Source organism: Carcharodon carcharias, chromosome 16, assembly GCF_017639515.1.
Source record: "Carcharodon carcharias isolate sCarCar2 chromosome 16, sCarCar2.pri, whole genome shotgun sequence".
NCBI lineage: Eukaryota > Metazoa > Chordata > Chondrichthyes > Lamniformes > Lamnidae > Carcharodon > Carcharodon carcharias.
In genome coordinates, this window is record NC_054482.1 from 15790728 (window position 1) to 15810085 (window position 19358).

Here is a 19358-nt window from a genome sequence, read left to right on the forward strand (position 1 = left end):
ATCAGTCCAAACTCCTTGCAGCCCTGGGGGAGCTGATCTACAAGTTGTTCCAAGTGAACTTCAGTGGGATGCAAGCATAGTAAACAGGGACTCACAATGTACAGTTTGGTATTATCTTGGTGAATCTACAAATTGAAATTATAGTAACAAGGAGAAGAGTGGAGACACAGGGACCATTAACTCTGAAGAAAGGAAAAATTAAGAGGATATTTGATTAAGAAATTTAAAATTATGAGGACCTTTCATAAGAATGAATGGGGAAAGACTATTTCCTTTGGTTAGGGAGTCACTCAGGAGAAGAAAAATGTCAACAGTTAGAAAGAAAGCTAGGGCAGGGATTAGGCAAATTTCATTAGAACTGCTGTAGCATAGCATGCTTTCCTACAGGGAATAATTGAGGCATAGACCATTGCACCTTTTAAAGGAAATTTAAGTACTTGAAGTAGAGCGCTATGGGCAAAGCAGTGGCATAAATTTGATTGCTCAGACAGAGAGCTAGCTTAGACTTAGATGGCTAAATACAGGCTCCTTTTGTGTTGTAATCAATGATGGAATAAATATTGTATTACGAGAGGCAAATGAAAGATTAGATTTACTCCCACTTGTCAGTCTGGACATAAATTAGTCCTAATCAAGTCATTCTACTATTGCAGTAATATAACAATTAAGATTTATAAATGAAAAGTACAGGGTTTTGACAATATGCAGGTCACAGGTCAGGCAGAACCTGGAGTACTGTGACCATGTTTGGTGCTGTCACATGACCGATGATGTAGTGACTGTGGAAAAGGTCCAGAGGAGAGCTCTAAGAATGGTTCTTAGGTTAAAGATCTTCAGCTACTCAGATAGACCAAGGTCCTCGAGCCTATTTACTACCTAGCAGCTTATATCCAGGATTTTCCTATCCCGTCCACAGTGGGAATCATCGCAGGCGGGATTGAAAGTTTGGCAGGCTAGCCAAATGCCCATTGACTTCGGGTGGAAATTTCAAGGAAATCCCAGCCAGAAGGGACCCAGCAGAGGTGTACAAAATAATGAAAGGGCTACAAAGCATTCCTATTGGTGGATTATTTCAGTTTACCAGATTGGGGAGGAATAGGAACCTGAATTTAAACTGCGTAAGAGCAGGAATAGACTTGATATACTTCTTTTCCCTTGGTGAACGTTTAAAATATATTGCCAGGTGATGTGGTGGGTGCTGACTATCTGTAGGCCTTTAAGAGGGACCTAGGCTAGTAATTGACTGGGACAGAGGTCACATTATAAAGAAGGCATGTGTCTTTTATAACTGATACTTGGCCCACATGTGCTCATGGATTGGTTTTGATTAACTGAAAGTCAGGGAGGAATTTTCCAGATTTTTTTTTTCCCCCCCAAGGCCTTGATTTTTTTGGACTCCTGTAAATTACCCACCTGTAACAGGCACTAGGAAGGAGAGAGTAAAGGTGGTAGGTAAAAAAGAACCCAGTCATGATGCTTTAGCCATCATAGTGTCGGGCATGCTTGATGGAACAGCCTGTTGTTCCCTGTCCCTTCTGTGCGTTTGTAAAGATATCCAACCCGGATTATATGTGGAAATAAATCTGAATATGTGTATTCCCTATATAGTACCAATATCATCCTGTAGTCTGTTGCTTCTATGCAGATTTAATGGAATCCACTTTGCCTAATATTGTGCATCTCCAGGTCCAACACTCTTCATTACTTTACTAATTACACTTCCAAGCGATTGAGTAATACCACCCCAAAAGCTACAACCAGCATCAGTAACTAATTTAAAACTAGCTGTAATGATTGATCTGTAATAAAATCCTTGCAAATGGCACACCTTTCTTCTTGTTATTCATTTATGGGATGTGGGCGTCCCTGGCTAGGGTAGCATTTTATTGCCCATCCCTAATTACCCTTGAGAAGGTGGTGGTGAGCTGCCTTCTTGAACTGCTGTAGTCCATGTGGTGTAGGTACATCCACAGTGCTGTTAGGGAGGGAGTTCCAGGATTGTGACCCTGCAACAGTGAGAGAACAGTGAAATCAGGGTGGTGAGTAGCTTGTGGGGGAGCTTCCAGGTGCTGGTGTTCCCATGTGTCTGCTGCCCTTGTCCTTCTAGGTGGTAGTGGTTGTGGGTTTGGAAGGTGCTATCGAAGGAGCCTTAGTCAGTTTTGGTAGTGCATCTTGTAGATGGCACACACTGCTGCTACTGTGCATCGGTGGTGGAGGGACTGAATGTTTGTGAATGTGGTGCCAATCAAGCAGGTTGCTTTGTCTTGAATGACGTCAAGCTTCTTGAGTGTTGTTGGAACTGCATTCATCCAGGCAAGTGGGGAGTATTCCATCACACTCCTGACTTGTGCCTTATAGATGGTGGACAGGCTTTGGAGAGTCAGGGGGTGAGTTACTCGCTGCAGGATTCCTAGCATCTGGCTTGCTCTTGTAGCTACAGTATTCTATGGATAGTCCAGTTCAGTTTCTTGTAAGCACATCACTCCCTGTCACACTTTAGCAAATCCTCTGACTCACTGTGAGCAGCAGAAGGTTGCTTGCCACATTTTAATACCAAAACCAAAAGGCCCAGCAGGGAAACAGTGAAGGAATTGAAATCTTCAAACTCAGGATGAAACCCACTCAAATCTTTGTTCTCACTATTTCTCACAATCCCTTAAATGGCGCAATCCTCCATAACTGGCAGTCAGCCAGCCATCGATAACATTTAAAAACACACATTATTCAGTGAACTTTGTCAAATAGAATGTGGCATTTGGCTTATCATTCTAGTTTTGAAATATTCAATGATTCAAACATTTACTTGGGGGCTTATGATGATGATTAAATTAGGCTAAGGAAACCTGCCAGAAGTGTGGGGAATACAAGCACTCTACGTGAAGAACTGTAACCTAGCACAAAGTCTCATTGCCATGGAGTCTTTTATCCCTTCTCTTTGCTTATAAACAAAGCTGCCCCACCCTCACTAGCAACTCTCTAACAAAACAACTTCCCAGGCAAAAGGACAGAATCACAGATGAAAGAAAAATATATTTGCAAGATCTATTTGTAGATTTAGACCAACAGAAGTCCAACATTTGGAATACACTTCATATTTCAGATGAATCAAAGAGACAACAAGTGCCAAGAAAACAGGCCTATGAAGCTTAGCTGGGTCTCCTGGTTACAGGTAAACATTTGCAATATACTACACACACTGGTTAATTTAGATTTTCACCTTCAGGCCTTAGCCTATTCTAACTCTATATTCAACAGTTCCATATTCAGATCATAAGGAATTCACAAGAACTTATGTATAATGACTCCAGGCTTCAGAGCCGCACTTGAGATTCAATATACTGAGTAATATTCATGCAGCACAACTGAACTGATTTATTTCTAGCTAGAAGTCCAGCTAGATTATAGTCTAGCAGTAAAGCATAGATTTATATTTGTTTTGCTACCAATTTGTTTTGCATTTCAATGTGGGAACATTGTATTAGAAATTCTAGTTGATCAAGCTAATTCCTCTTGCTCCTGCTCATATTTTTGAATGCAAGTCTCCAATTAAAAATGACATAGCCATTGGTCACTTATGAATTCTCTCTCAATGTAAGTGAACCTTACTTAAGGTTTCCAACACTGACTGCATGTATTCCTGAAGGTTTTGCCACATGGCCACTGGCTTCCAACCATTCCAATCAAACAGCTTCTCATCCCCTTCAGTGCCCTTTGTGCCAAGGAGAGAAAAATAAATCAGAGGGGCAATCAGACTAACTTAGAACATCTTGAAATGGTTTTGTCATCTCCTGACATTTAATGCGAAGGCTCACAGGTGAATACACACATCACTTGGGCAACACACTAAGTCTAACTGGCACTTATGGAATCTAAACCTAGTGAAAGGAGCCAAAATATTCAAGAGGAAGAGAGGAAGGGAAAAACATTCATTAAAAATAAAGCTGCAACTCAACGAAATAGGTTGATTGAAACCATGGAAGCATTTAAGTAACATTTTATCCCAATCTAACCATGTAAAGGATATAGTAGTTTTATTAGATTTACTCACGTTAGTGCTTAATACATTTGCTCCAATAACAGTCTTGTCTCTGGCAAGGTTCTGTCCTGGGCCCCCTGTTACAGCATAGAAATAGGCCATTAGGCCCAACTAGTTTGTACTATTTATAGCCTAGCAGTCTCTTCGAATTCCATCTCCCTCATAGCCCACAAGTATACCTTTGTATTCTTTTTCTCTTCTAGTTTCATTTTGAAAGTGTCCAAACTATTTGCATCAAGCACTTCCTGTGGAAGTAAGTTCCACATTCTAATCACTAAGTGAAGAAATTTCTAATTTCCCTATTGAGATTATTAGTAACTACCTTCTATTTAGGGCCAATACAAAAGGGAATGTTGCGGATGCTGGAAATTTGAAATATAAAATCAAAATCTGAAATAATTTTAAGAAGGGCATTCTGAGAGAAGGTTTGACCTTCCGTTGTCTACTTTGATTCTAAATTTGGAACGTTATTTTTCCTTCTTACATGATCCCTCTTATACCACTTTCTTGTATATAATTAACATCGATTTTAACTTCTCTTTCAGGAATGCATTATCCTTAAAGGATCACGATGTTGCAATTATATGATCCTTTCCAAATGGTGAGGTGAACCAACCATCATGACCACTGTTTATGAAGAATATATTGCTCCTCAGGGCACACTGGTGAAGCCTTACTACTGGCTGTATTTCACCAAAAGCTGTCCAAAATGTCCATATCACATCAAAACTGGGGAAGAAGCACGTGTTTCCTATATTGAATTTTATGAAACCTTTGGGTTTCCCTACGCTCAACCACAGTCAGGCAGGCATTTGGTCTTCTATGAATTGAAGTTATCATCTGGCACCTTAGTGCAGAAAGGACAAGTAACTAACTGCACTTTATATCACCTTCATCCAGAATCTATCTTCTTTGATGTAGATGGATATCTGGATACACTTCTGTACTCCTATGAAAATATTGCTTATATTACTATCTACTCCAATTACACCCCATGTAATGAAAGAACCCACTACTGTATAAACAAAATATATGATTTCTTGGTAAATTATCCCAGCACAAGATTGGATATTTATTTCTCTGAACTCTATCATACTGATGACCACTATTCTGAATCTGGATGGAATAGAGAAGCTCTCCACAGCTTGGCTTCACTTTGGCCAAGGGTGACCCTCAATCCCATCAATAGTGCGATGTGGCTGACAATCCTTCACAGGTTTGTGAATGGGGTGCCTCGGACGACACTTTACAACCCAGTTCTGCCTGAAAGAGCTTTTGCAGACATGAACAACGCCCATCAGATAGCTGCCATCACTGGAGTAAACCCTTCCTACATAGATGTTGCACCCCAAGCAAAGCAATATCAAAAGCAATATTTTAAGCCAAAAGATGTAGACTTGTATCCCATTTCACAAGCACCACCTCCAGTTATGAATAGAATGACATTAATGGTTCCACCCCAACTATACCAGCCCTACATGAATCTTCCAAACAAGCTGGCATGGCCTTTGTATGTGCACCCACTTCAACAACAGAACATTCAACCGAAGAATGTGGTGAGACATCTGAACATGCCCAACACATCCAGATGGAAACCACCAGCAACCCCATCACTACACAACATTGAATTAACTGAAACAGTTGAAATTTTAGAAGTTCCATTGAAGAAAAGAGCAAACAACTCAAAGCAACAGAGGAAGACAGGGAAAAGTGAAAAATCTACGAGAAGGGATTAGCTGACAAAGAAGTTCTTTCAGACTGCTAGAATTACTGAACCAAAACTAGATTACTTTTAGACAGCACTAAGGAACACTATCTGCCTCAATAATTTCCACTATCACTGCTTTTTCATAAACTTTGAACTGGAACTACAATGGAACTACAACATCAATGTTGTTCTGTTAAATCTGTCAACCCCATTCAACTACTGATATCAGCCATGGCAGTTTCAATTTTTTAATCCCAGTTCCTTCCTATTTCTCCCCACCCATAATATCCTCATTTCCCAAGTATCAGTCTCCAAAACTGCTCAATTCATTTTGCATCTGTGCTCTCCTGGAGCTCTGCATTCCATATTTTGAAATCCCAAATGAGGAAGATTTTCCTGGGATTACTTCTGATGGGCTTTGCTTGATTCCCAAGACTATTGGCACTTGTTATGGATTCTCATACTAGAATCACCCCTTAACCACCAGGAAATGGATCCCAAATTTACCCAATCTATCATAAACTCATTGTTGCAGGTCACTATCACTTTCTTCAGGTGAGGCACCCAAAACTTAACACAGGTTGTTTGAATGCTCTGCAAAATTGCAGTAATACTTACTTGATTTTATAGTCTATATCTATTATGTTGGAGTCTAACTCTTTAGCCTTTTTGATGAATTGTGCACTTAACGCAAACTTGTAAGGATTACACACCTAGACCCTTCAATCCCTTTCTTAATCTACCAGCTCAGCAATTTATTTTTTTATTTTACTCCCATCTGCCATTCTCACATATAATGTGTACCACCTCACACTGTGCTAAACTGCCTCTGCCATCATTATGTGCACTTGTTTAGCCTTTCAATGCCCTTTTGCAATTTTCAATCTTCTTCATAATTCATTATACCCAATAGTCATGTTTCATGAGCACTGACCTTTGAGGGACACCACCAACCCTTCAAGAAGGCTCTATATATCTGAACGTGCTGCCTTCTACAGCTTTGTGTCATGGGTAGGAAATTGGTTATCAACAATGCCACAGGTTTCAGTTTTAGCTAGCAATCTCTTGTGTGGAACCATATAAAATCAGCTTTGAACATGCATATACATGACATCCATTCATCTTCTGTCCACCACCTCAAGGACTGTTGAAAACCTCTACTAGGTTAGCTAGACAAAACCTTCACAAAACTATGCCACCTCTCTCAGCTCAAACCTTTTCACTTCCTTAATTAATCTCTCTGATGATGGATTACAGCAATTTCCCCACCACTGACAAAACTCACTAGCCTATGATAACTTGTGTTGTCCCTTCCTCCACTCGATCAATAGTTTTAAATTGTAGCATCTTCCAATCCTCTGGTCTTATGCACAAACCTGGCAACCTTTGGAAGACTCTTAATCATCAAGTACTTTGTTTTTTAAGTTTAAAAGTTAAAAGGTGCAGTTCAGAATAAATATATTCTGCAAAAGCTAATGTCATTACAACTTGCTTGGAAAGGGTCAATGGTATCAGGGAGAGGAATTGAATTAAGAAAATCACTATTGTGTCTGGGTCACTAATCAACTGCATTAATGATAATTCAGATTCTCCACAGTGTAAGGCTTGGCAACTTGCCAACCTATAGTTTACTTTGGAAAAGGGAGAATTAACAATGAAGATCCTAAAGGCTATATATAATGGTCGGAACAACTATTTAAACCTGATGATTTCAGGAACTTGTCATACAGTGCAAATAAAACAATGGAAGGTAAGGCCCACCTTGTGTAAGACAAGATTTCATTGCATCTCAAGGAGAAGTTCACAAAACAGTTTTAAAATCCCCACTTATCATAACTTGTTTCCTTAAGTTTTAAATTGAGGATAGCAAACCACAATTTCAAACAAGCTGCAGCTGTATGGAACTTTGGTTAGGCCACACTTGGAATATTGCATGCAATTCTGGTCACCACATTACCAGAAGGATATGGAGGCATTAGAGAGGGTGCAGAGGAGGTTTACCAGGATGCTGCCTGGTCTGGAGGTTCTTAACGATGAGGAGAAGTTGAAGAAACTCAGATTGTTCTCACTAGAGCTTTTTCCCAGGGTGGAAGAGTCAATTACTAGGGGACATGGATTTAAGGTGAGAAGAGAAAACTATAAAGGTGATGTGCGGGCAAGTTTTTTACGCAGAGGGTAGTGACTGTCTGGAATTCGCTGCCAGAGGAGGTGGTGGAAGCAGGTATGATAGTGGTGTTTTAGAGGCAGCTTGACAAATACATGAATAGGATGGGAATAGAGAAATACGGACACTGGAAGTGCAAAATGTTTTAGTTGGGGGGCAACATGATCGGCGCAGGCTTGGATGGCCAAAGGGCCTGTTCCTGTGCTTTACTTTTCTTTGTTCTTTGTTCTAAGATTAAGACAAGTTACCACCTAACCTATTTCAAGAGTTTTACTCCTGACTCAAGCATGCTTTGATTAATACTGACAATTTCTCTATCAATCAGGTTGGACTTGGACTATGAAAAGAGTCATTTTAGTAAGCATAACATATCGACCATTAAATTAAAAGTTCATCTTTCTTCATTACAACAAACACAATTTAATGTTGTAACAAGTTTTAAAGCTGAGAGGAATACATACAATATTAAAAATAAACCACATGGGAATGTAAAAATAAACAAAAACTCAAAGCAATGCTGCAACTTTTTTGTGCGCTTTGGACAGAGTGGGAGCATAATGAAATGCAGATTTCAGATAGGGGAAGGGGTAAAAACAATAACACATGGAAAATAAGTGAACTACAACTCCATTGAAAAAGATTGTTCTACATGTCTGCCAGCTCAGATTATAACACAGCTTCACATGATTGTTTTAAAGTCAAAGGATGTTTAAACATTAAAAGAGAATAGCTAAACTTACACATTGCGTCAACAATTGTAGTCATCCATCGACCTAAGGACAAGCGCTATCAAAGTATCCGGACCATCAATAGTCAATTATATATAGTCACCTGAATCACTGGAGTGATACCCAACCCAATTACTCAACATTATTTTACACAACTTTGTTGGGTATTGCCTGTTTATAAAGAAACCGACTGACTACAACCAGACTGAGGTCATAAAAACATAATTTAAAAAACTAAACCAAGCATTCCTGACTGTATGTAGAATACTGCAATTAAAATGTCACAAAGAACCAGAATTCACAGTCAGTGATGAACGATGTTCATTACAATTACACTTGGCCACTGACTTTCTATTGGCTTTTGCACTGGAACCTGCAATGAATTGAAACCCATTTTGGCCCAATGTCCTCTACAAGGAATCTGGGACCCGTATGAAAGGGACAAGTAACTGTATCTCCTTAGCCAATCAGATCAAAGAATTGCCACCAATTGGAATATTTCAATACCAGTGGAGAAAAAAGCAAAATAATGAGAGGGAAAGAAAGAAGGGTTAGAGAAACCAAGAGAGCAGAGATAGGAATTTCAAAAGAATGCTCGATTTAAATTTATTTCTAACTCTCTAATAACCATAATTGGAATGAGACTCCACATCGGTGAAAGTTAATTTTCAGTGTCAGAAAGGTTCATTGGCAGTAATTAAAACTCACATTAAAAATATATGTACACAAGAATGCACAAATGAATACTTTTTGGTGAGTTGAGTGGGCATCACCTTCACGCCCTTCATGTATTTCAATGCCATTCTGAAGTCAGATTTGACACCAACTTCAGTGTATTTACATAATATCAAGAACATCTGACACACAAACAACTGTGGTGTAAATTCATTCAATAACTGGTGATCAGGCTTTGCTGATTATTTAACTGTTATATTGTGGTTTCGTTTGATAGCCCATCTGGTTATAAGCAGATTCATACATTGTAAATACATTTCAGTTTCCAGATCCTAAGTATTTTCACTCAAACAAATGCCACAGTACAGTACATTTGATCTATGGTTGAAAGTGCTGGTGCTAAATCATGAAGCTCACATGTCAATGACATTTGCTTGGAGAGATATGCAAGCTGTGCCCAAGCAGAGAATCTGGAGGATGAGGAGATGCAGGAGAAGCAAGTATAAACATAGCAAGAAATAAAAAGGTTAATTTATAGACTTCCAGTCCGTGGGTGATCAAGCTTCTGTATTCTCTTTGCACACCTAGCTTTGTTTTTTTTGGCAAAATATACTTTATTCATAAAATAATTGAAAGAACATTACATAAACATTTCAAGTTGTCATCACAAAAAGTGCAATAAACATTCAATTATTCCCATATGGCATGTTGGATTTTGAGGTGCCTCAATACAATTGCGGTAATTATATACATTCAAGAACAACCTTACAGTCCGAGGGGCTCTTCATGGTTACCAGACCCTCAGTGTTACCATGGCTGAAAGCCCTTACACACGGCCTGTCCCCATTGTGCCTCAGCAGCATCTGCCTCAAGCTTTAGTGCATCCCTCAGCACATAGTCTTGGACATTGGAATGTGCCAGTCTGCAACAGTCAGCCGTGGGCAACTCTTTGCACCGGAAGATCAACAAGTTTCAGACAGACCAAAGGCACATTCCAGAAGGAGGAGTGCGACTGTCCCTTGCCCGCTGCAGCTGCTTCGAGGGCAGCGTGCAGTGGTGCAGAGACTTCAGGCGTGCATGAAGGATCTGGCGGCAAGGGTCCCTCTCACCACCAGCCAAACTAGGTCTTGGTGCAAAAGGTCTGGGAATGAGGCATTCTGCCAAATGACTTTGACAGTCTGCTCAGGGAACCATCCAACAGGATGCACCACCTCTTTTTCCCTCAGGATCTCTAGGGCATTGCATGCAAACCACTGCTTGTTTTTTTTCTTTGGAAAAATATACTTTATTCATAAAATATCTGAAAGAACATTACAAAACATTTCTAAATGGCCATCACAAAAAGTGCAATCATATCCAACTTTTACACATGGATCACGAGGTGCTTCAGTACGGTCAATGAACATAACAATCATTTCAATATGCTCATTAGAGACAGTCAGGCAGTGCAATGGTATTGGAGTTATCGACATACATCATGGTGCACTCTGAGGTGCTTCAATACAATTATGATACATTTAGTATTCATTACATACAATCTTTGTGAGCCGTACAGCCCGAGCCATCTATACAATTCCCAGCCCCTCGGTGCACTGTGGCAGAAAGGTCTTAGACAGCGACCTTTCCGCATTGTGCCTTTGCGGCAGCCGCCCCAAGCTTTAGTGCGTCCCTCAGCACATAGTCCTGGACCTTGGAATGTGCCAGTCTTCAACACTCGGCTGGGGACAACTCTTTGCGCTGGAAGACCAACAAGATTTGGGCAGACCAAAGAACGTCTTTCACCGAGTTGATGATCCTCCAGCTGCAGTTGATGTTTGTCTCAGTCTGTGTCCCTGGGAACAGCCCGTACAGCACAGAGTCCTGTCTCACAGAACTGCTCGGGATGAACCTCGACATAAACCACTGCATCTCTCTCCAGACCTTCTTTGCAAAGGCACATTCCACAAGGAGGTGGACAACAGTCTCTTCTCTACCACAGCCACATCGAGGGCAACGTGCAGAGGGGGTGAGACTCCTGGCGTGTAGGATCTGATGGGGAGGGCCTTTCTCACCACCAGCCAAGCTACATCTTGGTGCTTGCTGGAAAGTTCTGGCGATGAGGCATTCTGCCAAATGACTTTGACAGTCTGCTCGGGGAACCATCCCACAGGATTCACCATCTCCCTTTCCCTCAGGGCCTCTAGGACATTATGTGCCGACCACTGCCTGATGGACCTGTGGTCAAAGGTGTTTCTCTGGTCAAAGGTGTTTCTCTGCTTAAATTTTTCCATGAGGGACAGGTGGTACGGCACGGTCCAACTACTTGGAGCGTTCCGCAGCAGCGTGGCCAGACCCATCCTTCACAACACTGGGGACAGGTAGAACCTCAGCACGTAGGGACACTTGGTGTTTGCGTACTGAGGGTCTATGCACAGCTTGATGCAGCCACACACAAAGGTGTATGAGGGTCAGAAGCTTGTACATCGTGTCCCTGTGAAGACGATCCATTTTTGACCTCCAGATAAAGCAAAAGATGGCTCGGGTGATTGCCAACGCGCAGGAGTGAGGAATGGGCCAGACCTGCACCATGTACAGCAACAGTGAGAGTGCCTCACACCTGATGACCAGGTTCTTACCCACAAGGGAGAGGGAGCGTCACTCCCACATGCCCAGTTTTCTTTGCACCATAGCCACTCGCTCCTTCCAGTTTCTAACACATGCACCGGTCCCTCCGAACCACATCTCCAGCACCCTCAGGCTCTCTGATCTGATGGTGAAGGGGACAAAGGATCGGTCCGCCCAGTTCCTAAAGAACAAGGCCTCGCTCTTGCCATGATTTACCTTGGCTCCTGAGGCCCGTTCGAACTGGTTGCAGATGTTGATCATTCTGCTCACCAACAGCGGATCCGAGCAGAAGATGGCGACATCGTCCTTGTACAGGGATGCTTTGACCTGAGTGCCTCCACTGCCTGGGATCATCCCTCCTCTTATGCCTGGATCCTTCCTGATGGACTCAGCAAAGGGTTCTATGCAACACACAAAAAGGACAGGGGAGAGAGGGCAGCCCTGCCTGACTCCAGATTTAATAGGAAAGCTTTCTGATTCCCACCCATTGATTGAGACTGCGCTACTGATGTTAGTGTAGAGCAGTTGGATCCGATTGTGAATTCCCTCCCCAAACCCCATTTTGGAGAGCACATCCACCCTGTAGGTGTACGATATTCTGTCAAAGGCCTTCTCCTGATCCAGGCTGATGATGGGGGTGTCCACACCTCTGTCCTGTACATAGGTAAGCATATTCCTGAGTAACGCAAGGCTGTCAGGGATCTTCCTGCCGGGTATAGCGCAGGTCTGGTCAGGGTGGATCACCAACTCCAGAGCAGACTTGACCCAATTGGCGATGACCTTGGACAGAATCTTACAGCCCACATTCAACAGTGAAATGGGTCGCTAATTTCTAATTTCCTCCCTTTCCCCTTCTGCTTGTGGATGAGGGTGATGATGTCTTTCCTCATGGATTCTGACATGCTGCTTGCTAGAAGCACACTCTCTTACACTTCTAGCAGGTCTGGACCGATCCAGTCCCGCAGAGCTGAATACAACTTAATCAGTAAACTGTTGCTTCCGGGAGTATTACTCTTCTCAAAGGACATAAGGGCCTTAATCAGTTCGTCAGGAGTTTAGTGGTTTATCCAGACTCTCCCGTGTACTTTCGTCTAAGACCTCCATGATAGGGGACAGGAAGGACAGGGAGGCCATGCTGCCTGTGGGCTTCATGTCATGCAATCACTGCTTGATGGACTTGTTTGTAAAAGCAACATCATTGACAATGACATTGGCACTGGTGAAAACTGCCTGCACCACCTCAAAGAGGAACATCATAGTGCATGAGTTTGATAGTAAAATGACCTCTTCAAGACTCAGATTCAAAAAATGTTAATTACAAGACATGATTACAGGAAGATATTTAAAATAAAAACCCTTTATTGCATCCTGTTTCTCTTTGTTTATGCAAGTAAAACAAACGAACCAGTGTTTGCAGCCTATCACAACACTGTGGAGGCCCCCTTGATTTCTGGAGCTATTGTTATGTTTTATTTATACCATACACTTATTGTCAGTTTACAGCTCTAACACAGCAAATTCCCCAAGTGTAAATATTATAATGTTCTTCAGCCAAGAGGCCCCAGCAAATGGACGTGATTTGTGCTGCAGAGTTAGAGGCTTTGTATCCATGATAAGCTTGTAGTGTTTTTTGTTTATTAAATAGAACGTCAGTGTGGGTGTGGAGCTGAAAGTGGGGCTGTGATGGAAGTTGAAATCACAGAGAATGAGGAGTCATTCAGTTGATAGGTGTGAGTTTAAAAGTGCTATAATAAGTAACTGGAGACAGAATGTTGAGAGAGAGAGGGGGGAAACAAGCTTTGGCAGCAGGCGAGTTGGAAAGTAGAGGCATAGTGAAGGGTTGGGGTAGGGGATTTGGGGGCTGGAGAAAGGAAAGGAAGCATAAATAGGGAACAAGCTGGTGAGGACAGAAGGGTTCAATAGGTGGCTCAAGAGGGTCATAGAGAAGCAAAAGGAAAAGGGAGATATGAATAATAGACTGCAGCCAAAATGTGCATGAAAATGGGCACCAAGGATATTTAGGTCATTGAAATCACATCTGAAGCTCAAGCTTCATCTTCTGTACAATGTTTACTTGTGAACAAGGGTTTTTAAAAAAAATATCTCTCCCAGTGAAGGGCTCAGTGGTGCAGTAGTGGGTGCTCTTTTGAGATTGAGGTTAAAGTAATTTCTCTGCATGTTCAAACTGATCTAACAATGATCCAACACAAACTACCCAGAGCAGATTCAGGCTTCACTTTTCAGCAAAAACATCTTCCACCTTAAAAGGACATATAAAGTCACCTGAAAGCTAAGGATAGAATTCTGACCTTCAAGATGCCTTTAATGACTAATATAATAAAATTAAAAAATAGCTAACAGTTCACAACTTTTACTGGGCATGTCAGTTTAAGACTCCATTATAAATGTTATAAAACACAAGAAAATGCAATTTGATCAACATGGCAAGAACAGATAAATCTTAAACCTTTTTTTAAAAAAAAACTGCAGCCCAATTGTCTACTGCTGCAGATAGTAGCTTTAACTTGGGCTCTTGCCAAGTCTAATCTTAATCCTTTCATAAACTCAGCAAATACTCAAGCTGCAGGGTCTTATTTCTTTCTGTAGAAATACTGCAGTCATTTATTCAGGACATAGATAGGGGAGGACTAATGCAGACTGATTAATTCACCAGACTTGCTACAGGCAATGATCCAAAGTATCAGTGCAATCAATTTATGCCCACAACATTTAGTGTTCAGATTTCAGTCTTATTTAATGCAATCTACACATATTTCTGTTCAATCTTATTCAGCTATATAAAATCCGACAGATCTTCTGACAATAATTGAGAGACAGAGACAGCATTGATAAGTGATAAAACAATCGGCTTTTAGCACAGTTATGAAACTAGAAGTGACACAGTGAGACTTATCACTTTGTTTCAACATCTGTTACCAGAAGTTGTTACTTGCTCCTTTTTCCATTTGGGGTGGAGATGAAGGTCCAGCTGTGTTTCGGAGGGGAAGATGTGCCCGGGTGGAGGGGGTGGGGGGGGGCGGTGGGGGGGGGCGGTGGTTGGGTTGGGAGAGGAAGGTCTAGGTTCAACTGGGAGAGGAAGAGGTGTCGGGGAGGGAGTGAGGTTTGCGGAGGGAGGGATTACAGGGGGGTGGAGGAGTAGGAGAGGATAACAGGGGAGAATATGGCAGCTGTGGAGGTAGGTTTAAGGTAGGAGGAAGGTGTAAGGGAAGTTCGGAGGAGGGAAGGAGCCCAGAGAGGGGAAGGAGTCCAGGGGGAGGAAAGAGTCCAGGGGTTGGGGGAATGATTCCGGGGGGAGGAAGGAGTCTAGAGAATGGAAGGATTAAGGCTGGAGGAATGAATCAGGAAGGGGAAAGGAGTGAGGTCGGAGGAAGGACTAAGGCTGAAGGAAGGAATCCGGCGAGGGGTAAGAACAAGGGTGGAGGAAGAAGTAAGGGTGGAGGAATGTGTCAGGAAGGGGGGAAGGACTTTGGGGAGGGTGGTGAAGAAGTCTGGAGGGTGGGGATGTCCAGGAGAATATGCAAGGGAGGGGTCTGTGGAGTCAATGATTGCCTCCTGGGGAACAAAATTAGGGTGGGTGTGATAGGACATGAGAATGACCGAGGGCAGAGTGAGCTGGTAGGGTGGGAGGGTGAGGGTGCGACGGTATTGGTAGAAGGGGTGACGAGGATGGTTGGTTGGGACTCAGGCCCTGGGGGTGGGAAGGAGGAGGTCGGGGAGGTCAATGTGGATGGGGGTGGGATTTTTGGGAAAGAAGGGAATGTGCACGTTCACCTGGACATCCCCGAAGGAAAAGGATGGTGGCTGGTAGGTGACGGAGAGAAGGTGGAAGGTGATGCCAGGGGGGATCGACAGTGATAAGGGAAAGGAACTGGATGATGAGGAAAGAACGAGGGACCTCAAGTAAAACTGTACCACTACCATGCTTTTAAACCGAAAGTGAGATGAGACTTGTGTTGGGAGAGATCAGGTGTTACATGGGAGGGTGATCAGTGGGTGGGTGGAGATGCAGGTCAGCTCAGATGGACAACTGAAAGAGAAGCCCAGCAGTCAGCAGTGAAAATGCTCGGGACATTGAGATGAGTGTGATGAGGGAAGGATCCGTGTTTCCATGAGATTGTTTGCAAGAGGCTCCAAAGGACCCTGCCGCACACACGCAATTCTCCCTCCAGAGCCCCTTGCAGGCTGCTGTGTGCGGCTCAACTGCTAGTCACGGGGAGAGGGGGTGGGGGAAGTGGGTGTGGGCGAAATGCCTGTAAATGAAGCTGAAGCACACCATTACACTTTATTCAGTGGAAATGAATGTATTTTCAGATGGCAAAGCGATAAAATGTCACCCGTGCAACCAACTGTGATCAGAATTGCTTAGCTTTTTTATGCCTTAGATTTCTAGGTGCTGCCCTGACATCCTCAGCAGGAGTGGGGACAGCCTGTGCAATGGGGAGCCCTACTGCCTCTGGTGACATTTGACCAGTGGGTCGTCTGGGGGCCCCGGCTTGCTTCTCCTGTCCTCCTGTGGGTCAGCTGCTCCCTCTGCAATGACAGAGGATGAGGTTGAGGGGGTCACAGGCAAAGGGGTCTCGGAGGGAGACAGGACAGCCTCTGAGATTCCTGAGTGGATGACCCAAGGGTGAGCAGCTGCTGCTCCTCCTCCCTTTGGGTGCCCGGAGGCCCCAGCCTGACTCCTTGAGGGGAAGCAGCACCTGGAGGGATGTCGGGGTGCCTGGTTTCCCTCTCGCCATGCCACTGCAGATGCAAGTGGTTTTCCCAGAGGCTGGAGAAATTAAAACTCCTGAGGAAGCTGCCACACAAAGAGCTCGGGGTCACTTTTTTTAAACCAAACCGAACCCCCAAGGATCAGTTGGAATGTTGGCTGTCTTCCCGCCAAGCAATACAGCTCTCTGCTGATCCTGGGAGTAAGATCAGGCCGATTTTAAACCAGAGCCGCAGCTGATCCTGTCAATTGCTCGATGGGGCACCTTTGGTTAAAACTGACCCCCTACTGGTCAAATGTTTCAGACAATGAAAGACGGGTGTTTTTGACTCAACTAAACAATCTGTTGCAAGAAGTATTGGTGTCAGAGTAGGCATCTCTTCAGTTTTATTAAGACCGAGAATGTCAGTCATAAAGGCAAATATTTCAGTGTAGCACTGATTGAATTATCAAGGACCCTTGTGGTGATGCCTCTTAAACCTCTTATGTGACATTGCTCATTGAAAGCATTATTTCTATCTGGCAGAGAGTGAGGGAGATGAGGGATGATATAATACTGGTCGGCCCTCTTGCCTCTGATGACTATGGCGTGTGTCCTCTGGGGGCCTTGAGGGCCCCGGCTTGCTTTGGATGTCCTCCTGTAGGCCAGCTGCTCTCTCTGCAGTGACAGAGGACAAGGAGCGGGGAAGGAGTCCCGGGGAGGGAGGAGGAAGGAGTTTGGAGGGGGGAAGGACCAGGGGAAGGAAGGAGCTCAGAGAGGGGAAAGGGTTCAGAGGGAGGAAGGAGTCCATGGGGAGAAAGGAGTCTAGGGGAGGAAGGAGTAAATGTGGAGGAAGGAGTCCAGGGGCAGGAAGGAGTAAAGGTGAAGGAAGGATTAATGGTGGAGGAGGGAGTAGGGTGGGGGGGGTGGGGTGGGGGTGCGGAGGATGTGCAGGTGAACATGCAAGGGGGGAGTTGGTGGAGTCAATGACTGCTTCCTGAGGAGCGATCTGAGGGTGGGTGTGGTAGGAAGGAGTGATGAGTATGAGAGGGGGCTGAGTGAGTCAGTAGGTTGGGAGGGTGAGGACAGCCTTTGAGATTCTTGAATGGATGACCCGGGGTGTCCAGCTGCCACTCCAACAGGGCTTCCAACAGCTCTGCCTGATGTTCCCCTGCCGTCTGCTGACTCTCCAGGATGAGTTGGAAGGCCACATCCAGAGGTTGGTCATCTGACTCAGACCTCACACATGCCTCTTCCCCAGCAGTCCTCCGAGTGCTGGGAAACTTGGCTGAACTTGCCTCGTCCTGCTGCAGACATGTGTCCGTGCAGCGACCAGTAGATTGTGAACCCGAGCCTGCTCTAGATCTGTGTCCCACTGAGGTGTGTGTCTCTGTGCTGGTGGAGGGTGTGGGTAAGCGCTGTGATGGGTCTTCCAGGCTGCTTATTTCCAGCTCTTCAATGGAGGAGGTGTCCTGTTGTCTGGAGAAGAGGACCTGGATGGAGCTGAGGGACTGGCTGGCTGAGGGTGTCAGTCGCTTGGCAGAGCTCCCTGTGAACCAAAGTAGAGATAATTAGTGCATGACAACACAGTCAAAAGCAGGAGAGAGAGCACTCACCGTTGTGTTGAGGAGGAATGAGGTGGTGCAGGATCCTCACTGCCGACCTCACCGTCACCGCAGGCAGGTTCCACATCCTCACCAATCAGCACGCTCCTCAAAGTGAGTGAGGACCCTAATGTGGGCCACTCCACCCCCAGCCTGGGACCTCTCCCTGCTGATGTGAGCCAGCTTCCCCTGCATGAAAACAGGTGGAGAGAATGTGAACAGGACACATGGGTCTGAATGGAATGATCATGTGGTGAGCGGAGCCGTGGACGGGATGAGGACACGAGCTCAAGATGGTATGAGCCTGATGGAGATGTGAGGGTGTGTGTGTGAGAGTTAGTGGTGTTGTCCCTTGAGGTGTGAGATCCCTGTGGATGTGCGATGGTTTTGTGATTGTGTCAGTTGAGAGTGATGAGGTGACTTACTCTGGCTGAACGGAGGAGATTAATCATCCTCTTGTGGCACTGGGTGGCTGTCCTCTTTTGCAGGGTATTGGAGCTGACCACCACTGCCACCACCTCCCATGCTGGGTTGGTGACCTTGCTTGCTGGTCTTCGCCCTGAGCTGGGCAGAGGACATCGTGGTGGGCCAAAAGTCACTCGGGGGATGCAACACTAAACGGGGGGTGGGGGGGGAAGGGAGTGCGGGCTGCAGTTTCCTTGCCTTTCAGGGCCATGCCCCCTGTGCAGCAGTCCTGGGCTGGAAGCACAGGTGTGTGCGCGACTGGACTTTAAATATGGCGCCCAGTGTGAGGAAGGAGTGAGGTGACGGTGTGGCGGGCGAATGAAAGCCATCGAATCCCGGGAATACATGATTAATGAGGCGGGCTTGGAACAATAAGGTGCAAAAAGCCGCCATTGCGGCTGGCGGGTAAAATATTCTTTTTCCTGCCTTAGTGTGAATGTGGGATGATCCTACGCTGTGTTGCTTTCAAACTAAAGCTGTCTTTATCTTGCACTAATGTGTCTCAGCTCCAATTCAGCAATGAAACATTTTTCCATTTCAATCCGTCATTGTGTCTCGTGGACTCAAGCGAGACAGTCAGTGAAGAAGAACAAATTCTATCAGCAGAAGATATTTGGAAATTATTGTACTCTATCTATATGAGCATCTGAAGACCTGCAGCA

General features: G+C 44.3%; 1 protein-coding gene across 1 annotated transcript; it reads left to right on the forward strand.

Annotated features, from left to right (window-relative positions):
* Positions 1–4656: 4656 nt before the first annotated feature.
* LOC121288925 (putative C->U-editing enzyme APOBEC-4) lies at positions 4657–5772 on the forward strand. Its single transcript, XM_041207793.1, has one exon. It carries the CDS (start codon positions 4657–4659, stop codon positions 5770–5772), a length of 1116 nt encoding a protein of 371 aa, XP_041063727.1.
* The last annotated feature ends 13586 nt before the right edge of the window (positions 5773–19358 follow it).

Excerpts from the sequence above, each read along its gene's own strand:
- LOC121288925 (XM_041207793.1), top strand. The coding sequence starts at position 4,657 with ATGACCACTGTTTATGAAGAATATATTGCTCCTCAGGGCACACTGGTG.